General features: G+C 43.7%; 1 protein-coding gene across 4 annotated transcripts in view; it reads right to left on the bottom strand.

The window, feature by feature from the left end:
• The window catches only part of Ankrd55 (ankyrin repeat domain 55), an 85076-nt gene that overhangs the window by 65937 nt on the left and 9991 nt on the right, over positions 1-9148 (bottom strand). For 3 of the 4 annotated variants that reach the window (XM_026783765.1, XM_026783767.1, XM_026783768.1), the window contains exon 2: positions 818-940. The exons of the other annotated variant lie outside the window; for it this stretch is intronic. In XM_026783765.1, the coding sequence (XP_026639566.1) occupies positions 818-940 (123 nt within the window). The remainder of the gene's footprint in view (positions 1-817; positions 941-9148) is intronic. 4 annotated transcript variants of the gene reach the window in all.

Raw genomic sequence — 9148 nt, 5'->3', positions numbered from 1 at the left:
AAGATGTAGATCCAGACAACTCACCAACACTCTGGTTCTCAGATCCCAGGACTTAACCAATCTGTCATTTTCTCTTTGTTTTCCAGAGTTATTATTTTTTTTTATCATATCCAATGTTCTCCATTGCATTTAGAAAGAATGGGGATGGGGAATACAGCTATGCTGTCAACCAAGAGCCAAATTCTCTGCTCTCTGAAGGACTATGACATTTATATTTCCCCTGACAACCACTGCGGCTGATGTAACCATCTCTTCCTAGACACTTGTAACTACTGGTGGCCAGAACACTCAGTCCCCAAAATGTTTGCTGTGCAGTCATGAGGATCTGAGTAGGGTACCCAGAACACACTTAAGAAAGCCAGGCATAATGTTTTGTGCTTGTAATCTTGGCCCTGAGAAGATGGAGACAGGCAGATACTTGGGCTCACTGGCCAGTCAGTTTAGCTAGCCTATTAGGTAAGTTCCAAATTCCAGTGAGAAACCCTGTCTCAAAAATGAAATATATAGTACCTTATGAAAGATACTTTTGGTTTCCATAAGCACATATGCACAAAGACAACTTATTGCCCATGCCTGCAAAACTACTGGCAACAAACCACTCATAATAAGAAATGAATTATGATGCTGAAGGTTTGTGTCCAACACCTTCATGCAGAGAAATGCCAAGGGGTGCACACAGAACCACAGGCAAGACACCTCCAGTATCACAGGGCCAGTCAAAAATGTTTGAGATGTTGCTCACCGCAAAAGACCACCTCTGAGAAGATAAAGTATTGCAGCGTGGATTAAAAAAAAAAATAATGCACAAACAGCTCACCTTCGCTGTCACAGCATTCCAGGATGGAAGGGTCCTCTCGAATCATGGCAGTCAGAGCACTGACATCTCCATTAGACGCTGCCTGATACACCATGGTCAGGTCGACTTCCTCGGCTGAGTCACCTCCATGATTCAAACGGACACTCTGTTAGTGTGCGGAGTGAATCCACTCAAAGAATAACACAGCCTAAATCGTCACCCACACAAGTGATTCACTAAGCCTCCCACTCCAGTGAATCCAGGCAGAGGCTGAGTCAGCCTGCTCACATATGCCCTGGGCACTTCTGAGGAAAAGCAGGCCGCCGTGGGCCACTGGTGACAACACCATGGGTTGGGAAGAAGCCTTGGGATTAAGATGCCCTTTGACCTGTTCTGACTCTTTAGGCAATAGGGTTTCCCAAAATTAGAGACAGCAGAGCAGGAAGAAGGGCCTCCTCTTGCTTTCAGTCTACTTTTCAAGAGCTGAAACAAGCTACGTGGTCTTCTCAATTGCTTCTTGTTTAGAGGCAGGGTCTCGTGTAGCCCAGGCTGGCCTTGGATTTTCTACGTGGCTGAGGTTGACCTTGGATTTCTGACCCTCTTACACCCACCTCTGGGCAGTGCAGATGTGGGCTGTCACACCTGGTTTCATGCAGCTGTTGGGGATTGAAAGCATCTGCTCGCTAGCTGAGCAGTCTGTGAACTGGGCTATGTCCTAGAACCTCGGCTCACCCGCCTTTGGGAGAAGCTTTATGCTCCTCCTTCTTTCTTCTGGAGATGCTCCGCACCTTCTCTGGTCCTGATCTTTGCTAACTGTATCCATAACCTCTTGCTGCTCATGGGAGGCACTGGCAGCCTGGGAAAGGAGAGGATGGGACTAACAGCTTCTCAATCAGCCTCTAGCTGTAGCTGCTCCTCTCAACCAGAAGCTTTTCTTATGCGGAACTGGCTCTCACTTAACCCCCTCATAACCACTGTCCTTCAGCTGTAAGCTGAGTAACTGCTCTCCACTGGTGTCCGACTATGGCGTTTAGATTTGAACCTTTTGCCTCATCTTGCGTTTTTGTCCTTTCATTTAAGTCTATTCTCCTCTCCCTCCCCTCCCCTCCTTTTCTTCTCCCCTCCCCTCCCCTTCCCTTCCCTTCCCTTCTCCTTCCTTAATTCCTTCCTTCCTTCCTTCCTTCCTTCCTTCCTTCCTTCCTTCCTTCTTTCCTTCCTTCCTTCCTTTCATTTTCAAAACAGGGTTTTGTAGTGCAAATTCTAATTTGGTCTTTACAATAAAACCCCCCTGAGACAGATATAGGGATAAATGCTGAAAGATCAGAGAGACAGAGCAGCCAGTCACTACTTCTTACATCTACCCAATCCTCACACGGAATGGGTGATCCTGCCTTGAGGAATCCTCTGACTAAATGCTCCAATCTCCTATCTCCTCCTGCCTTATATTCCTCTCTCTGTCCAGCCATATCCCTTCCTGTCTCTACCTCCCTAGTGTTTGGATTAAAGGCATGTGACGCCCAAGTACTGGAATTAAAGGTGTGAGCCATCACCACCTGGCTCTGTTTCTCTTTTAGAATGGACCAATCTCACGTAGCCCAGGGTGGCCTTGAACTCACAGAGATCTATCTGCCTTTGCCTCCCGAATGCTGGGATTAAAGGTGTGTGCCACCACTGCCTGACCTCTATGTCTAACTAGTGACTTAGCTCTGAACTCTGATCTTCAGGCAAGCGTTATTTGTTAGATAACAAACAAAATATCACCACAGGGTTTCTTGGTGTAACAACCCTGGCTGTCTTGGAAATCACTCTGTAGAGTCAGGCTGGCCTCAAACTCAGAGATCCACCCATCTCTGCCCTTCAAGTGCTGAGATTAAAGGCATGTGCTACCACCCTCCGGTTAAGTCTGTTCATTTGCAACCACCTGAGTGCGTAAATGCTGTTTCTGGAAGAACTAAGGTTGTAGGAAACTGCTTTGAAAGAGGCAGGCACCTGTGCAGCTCTGAAACTTTGTGCGGAATGGGTCCAACAAATTTTATTGCTAAGGGCAACAAAAGACTGGGAGTCAGGTGACCCTGGGGTGCACAGAGAAGGCTCGGAAGCAAGTTCGCATGGGAAGACCCCTGGAGGGAGGCTGTACCAAGCCCTCAGTTGTTCTCAGGGGTATTTTCTCCAAGTGTAACTGATGTTCAGAGAAAGAATATCTCAACAGTCTTAAAGCAGTGTTTTCTTCTACTGCGGACACTGGGCTCAAGTTGCCTTTTCAGTTCTTTGAACTTCAGCTGGCACAAGTACTAAAGTTTTGGTTTGGTTCCTCTGTCCCAGTATTTCTGAGAAACCATTAATGATTTTTAACCAGTTGGCCAGTTCCAGGGCAAGCTTGTTGCTGAGAACGGCTTGCTTCTGACAACACTGTTTTGTAAAGTGAGTGCGGGCTTCCTATCTCGTCCATGTTTGGTTTTATGTTTTCGATTTTGAAGAAGGCACCTGTGTTCATTTGCATGCCAGGTGAAGGCTGTCTGGGACAAATACCACTCAAGTGTGGTTGGTTTGATGACTTTGGTACAAGCCACGCTTGTGCCAACCAGCTGTGTGGCAGTGCGGGCTAGTCACCCTCAACCAGCTTAGTTTCCTATCTATAAAGTGGAAGTGATCTTGGTGACATTGACAACCCCTCCTTTAGAGAGATGTCAGGGTGGCACTGCGTTAATATAAATTCCTTGTGCCTAGGAACAGCCTGACGTTTTCTAATTTTTGCTCCATATAAACATTTTGGCTTATTTAGACAGCATTAGATGTATGAGACATATATTTAAAATGAGCTCTTGTTGATAATGGCTATCAAGGAAGCCGTGTATCACTTGCAATTCATTACAAATCTTCATATGAGTCTGGAATTTTGTTCTGATGACTCCTAGTCCCTCTGGGCATAAGATCTAGGGCCCCAACTTAAAAGATGAATCTACTTTCGGCTATACATTCAAAGATGCTGATAGTGGTACCTGGAAGGGGGAGCCTGGTTGGCACAGGGAGCTGCTAAAGGTAACAATGAAACTGTTGAGCCATTTGTTTCTTTTTGTTTTTGGATAGGGTATTGCTATATAGTCCTTACTGGCCTGGGACTCCCTCTGTAGATCAGACTGGTCTCAAATTTATGGGTGATCCTTCTCCCTCTGTCTCCCCTGTGCTGAGATCACAGGTGAAAGCTGTCGCACCAGACCCACCTGTGGGCTTTTAGAGACTGTATGTTATATAATAACATGTTCACATATTGTTCATGACTGAGTGGATAAGGTACAGAGAGGGCCTTGACCACAACGTGGAACTACACTGCTTCCTAGAATTAGGATCCCCAAAATATCTCATCAGAAGGATTTGGGTATCACATTTAATGTACAACATATCTGATTCATAGATACCTACTAGGACTCATGGAAAGGTGACTGACTGACTCTGTCCTTTTTGTTCTTCAATGCCGCCTGAACCTGATACTAGTTTTAACCTGAGTACTCTTGGGTGATCACCAGGGCTCTGCTTTCAGCCAAATAGCTGTTTCAGTGATCTGGGGCAGAACTCGTGACCTGGAACGAAGCTATTAAGAATTTGCATCATTGCGGCCAAGGTGACGTATTCAGAGCTGTGACCCGGTTAGAGTTTGTGAAAAGCAAACAGACTCTAGCCTGGATGGTTGAGCGCGCTGCTCACTCTGTTTCTCCACCCACGAATCGGGAAGCTTGCAGTGAGCTTCTGGGTGGCAAGCCTGTCTAAGCAGATTGAAGATGGGACAGGGCCAAGAACGAATGAGTGAAGGAACGAGTGGAGACCTGTTGGCGTCACCTAAACACCTGCATCACCACCCCTTAGGCCACAGTGTCACCAGAACACGTACATCTGCCAATACATTATTTCTATTTGATTGTTATTTTGGCTTATTTTGTACCATCCTGTGGGCAAGCTTGACTTTTCTTTTCCGACTGTGAGAGAGTTCCAAGCAAGGACAGTCTTAGCAGAGTACACTAGCAAAGGAATCAGATTGATATTAGCTCCACAGGAATTCATGTTGAGCGCACTGGGAGGAACTCTGGCTGGTCACTGATTATAACCATACCGAAGGACGTCACAGGCTCCTTCCGTTCTTCACAGGTCAGTGTCTAGCCTGTGGGTTAACATGATGAGAGGAGGCTGGGAATAGTTAGAGACAGTGGATTTCATTTGTGTCTCATGAATGGCTCAAGAAAACAGGCGGGTTTGCTCTGCAGACAATCCCATGAGGTCAAGACTGTGGTCTAGATAGTTTGCCTATACCATATACAATTCACCATTTGAACCACTTCTAACTGTACAGTTCTGTGGCCTTGGGGTATTCAAAGTATTGCACAACCGCTACGACCAACCTCTCCAAGCCCTTTTCATTTTCCAAAAACTCTGTACCCATTAAAGAGTAACCCCCATGTCTCCTACCCAGCCCCCAGAAAGCACTAACCCACTTTCTGTGTCCGTGAATGTGACTCTAGGGTATTTTTTTATAGGTGTGGAATCAACAGTATTTGCCTCTTTGTGATAGGATTATTTCACTGAGCAGAATGTCTGCGAGACCCATTCATGAAGGAGCATGGATCCCATTTTCCTTTCTTTTGAATGCTGAGTGATATTTTTTCCTATACATGAACGAACATACTTTATTTCTCTACTGATCTCTTGATGGACACTTGGTTTTCCTCTGTCTTTCTCTTGGCTCCCGTGAGTAACGCGGCAGTGAACAGCGTGCACAAACTGCTTTGACATTCTCCTTTCAGCTCCAAAGCGGAGCTGCTGGATCACGTGCTTATACTTTTTCTTCTGTTCAGTTTTTAACAATCCACCATGCTGTCTGTGTTGCTTAGTTTTGTGTCCACTTGACCCAAGCTGAGTCATTTGGGAAGAGCGACTCTCAGTGGAGAAAATGCCTGTCATTCCTGTGCAGGTGGCCCTGCATTGTATAAGAAAGCAGGCTGAGGAAGCCTTGGGTCTCCTTTTCAGCTCTTGTCTTCCAGTTCCTGCCCTGATTTCCCTCAGTGACAGGTTGTTGGGCTGTGACCTGAGATCTGTAGGAGAGAATAAACGCTTTCCTCAAGTTGCCTTTGGCCATGGTATTTTATCACAGCAATAGAAGCCCCCTACTAAGACAGTGTTTCTCAAGGCAGCCTTATCATTTTATATCTCCACATCTGCCCACAGGTTCTCATTCCCCACAGCTCATTGCTCTTATGTATTGTGTGTGAAAGTGCATTATTTTTATAACAGTCATCCTTTGGAGTATGAAGTGGTATTTGGTTGTGGTTTTGAATTACATTTCCCTAATGTAATGTTGAACATCTTTTACAGGCGTCATTGACTGTCCCTCTGTTTTTGAAGGAATTTTGGAGGAATAATTATTAATATCCTTTACTCACTTTGGAATAGCACTGGTTTTTTTGTGGAGCTATATGAAGAACCCTATTATTGATATTAACTTCCGTATGAGATGCTTGATGCACAAACACCTTGTATTCTGTGGGTTTCCTGTCTGCACTGTTAATAGTATCTTGCAATCCAATTTGTCTGTTTCATTTTTTTGTTGCCTGTACATTTGACATAATGTCCCAAAAAGCAATGCCAAATCCATTGCTAGATGTTCTTTCTTTAGGCCTTTTTCTAAGAATTTTATGATTCTAGGTACTATGATTGGGTCTTTGATATGCTGTAAAGTAAGAATCTAAGATCTTTCCTTCCTGCACAATCTAGTTTCTCAAGCACTATATTTTGAAGACCATTACTGAGTGATCTTAGCACCTTTCTTAAAAATTAGCTAACTGTAGATGTAGGGGATCATTTCTGAACTCTCGGTTCGATTCCATTGATCTACATGACTACCACCTTCATGCCAGTACCACTGTTTTTGATTATTGCAGCTCTATAATAACTTCTAAAATCAGGAAAGGTGAGGCCTCCCTCTAATTTTGTTTTTCTTTTGTAAAACTGTCTGAAATGTCTGGGAGTCCATTAAGATCCCACATAAATTTTTAGAATGAACTTTCCCATTTCTGTAAAAATGTTATTGAGTTTCGGCAGAGATCATACGGAATCCACAAACTTCTTTGGGGAGCAGTGACATCTTAATATGAGTTTCTAACTCAGGAAGCACAATGTCTTTTCATTTATTGGCAACTTCTTTAATTTACTTCAGCAACTCATTGTGGTTTGGGGTATGCACATCTTTTGCCTTTTAGGTTAAGTTTGCCCCTAAGTACTTTATTCTTTTGTTACCATTGTGAATAGCATTGCTTTCAAAGGGATTTTCTGCAAACATTTCGACAATGAAATTGTTGTGTGCCTCCTAAGCAGTGAGAAGTAACAGTGCATGAGTGACAGGAAAGGGTATCTGGGTTATTGGAGCGCGACAGAAATGTTCCAGGTCGCATCCAGAGGTAACAAGCAGCCTGTTACTGAAGATGGGCAGTCTTGGCCAGAAGACCATTTAGGAAGTGTGCTTAGAAGGAATTCGGAGTAAAGCACAGAGAAAGGGAAAGGGAAGAGCCACAGGCTGATTAAAATGAGCTTCAGAATTGTTTAGTGGAGGATATGCTATGCAGCTGGTGATTCGGAACTGGGAGGCACTTCCCTAGAGGCTGTGTAGAAGGCCTTGGAAACCATGGTGAGAGTAGATCCCTAGGCCTAACCCTGCAGCTGACAAAGCATTTCTGCAGAAATGAGACAAGATGTTGCAGAAATAACAGGTAGGATGGAAAGACTGACAGATTCCTTTGGAATCTAAAGTAGGGGCAAGAGTTTTATTTTTAACAAAAGGTCACAAACCCACTTAATATCTTCCAGTAACTATATAATTAGACAACATACATCCCTTTCTTTTTTCTCTGTATCTTTCTATGTATGTATGTATCTGCCTATCTTTTATCATCTACCTGTTTAGCATCATGAATTCATCATATGTCTATTTTCTTCCCAGGGAGCAAGTTTTGGATGCTTCTTGCCTCTCTGTACGAAGCCTAAACAGATAGGCTTATGCACAGCTGTGTGCAGAGTCTAAAATGCACCCAGAGGGAGAGAGACTGACAGGAGAGAAAAGGAGAAGGACATGAAGGATTAGGAAGAGCCATGTAAAGACATGTTGACTGTATGTTCTAAAAATTTTATGTGTGTCTACAGATGACATACAGAAAGGATCAGAAGAGCACACTGAAAAGTTGAATGTCTGGACATGTTCTAAACCTATTAGATTTTCCAGACTCTCTATAGTGAATTTACATTGTTTATGCTCAGCAAAGTTAGGCAAGCTTTTGTCCTCTTAAATGTTGGGAGAGACATGGCTTGCTACTTTACATTAGTGTTTTACTACTAAAAGGGTAGACAGAGCTTTGTACAATGATCGCTGCTAACGCTTTGGATAGAATGTGCTTCTCCAAAACATCTGTGTATTAGGGGATTAATGGTGCTATTTCAGGAGGTTCTGAGATCATTAGGAGGGTCTAGGTTGAGGAATTCATGTTGGGGGTGGGCCCTTGGGGGTCTCTTTTTCCTATCCCCTTAGGATTCTTTATGAAGCGTCCTTATTGCTGTGATGTGACTGTCTTGCTTCACTATGCCTTCCAGTTCACAATGAACTGAACCATCTGCTACAGACTCAAAGTGAATCTTTCCTCCTTTAAGTTGCTTTTGAGGACTTGGTCAGAACTACACAAAGACTTCAGTAATGCAACACAAATATAACACAAAAGGGAAGGTCATAGCTATGTGAACACCAGTCATTCAACAAGTAAGGGAAGGTTATAGCTATGCAAACACTTCAATAATACATCATGTAAGGAAACAGTTCCTGGATGATTCGAAATTCTAAAAACCAAAGAACTGTATTTTTTAAAATTCTGACCTTCTAATACTAGAGAACATATAGGGATTCTTGGTATTTCTTGATAGTCAAAAATATTTCTTGATTTACACACAGATTGGCAAAGGATAAAGCCACCTGGTAAGTTACGCCTGAGGCCATGATTGATTTCTGGGGTTTGTTCAAAGGGAACTTTGGTTTACTCAGCAAGTGACTAACACCAACATAGTTATTGTAGAAAGAAAATAAAAGTAAAAATTGTAATGATCAAGGAAAACAAAATGGTGCTGAAGCAATATCGGTGTTGTCTGTGAACTATTTTCAGCCTGCGGCGAGATGAGACACGCGACACTGTGTGCTTACACACTCCACGGCGGCTTCACAGTGCACACACTGTGTGCTTACACACTCCACAGCGGCTTCACAGTGCACACACTGTGTGCTTACACACTCCACAGCGGCTTCACAGTACACACACTGTGTGCTTACAC

The sequence above is a fragment of the Microtus ochrogaster genome, chromosome 19 (genome assembly GCF_000317375.1).
Source record: "Microtus ochrogaster isolate Prairie Vole_2 chromosome 19, MicOch1.0, whole genome shotgun sequence".
In the NCBI taxonomy this organism is placed as follows: domain Eukaryota; kingdom Metazoa; phylum Chordata; class Mammalia; order Rodentia; family Cricetidae; genus Microtus; species Microtus ochrogaster.
This window is presented reverse-complemented; position numbering and strand designations above follow the sequence as displayed.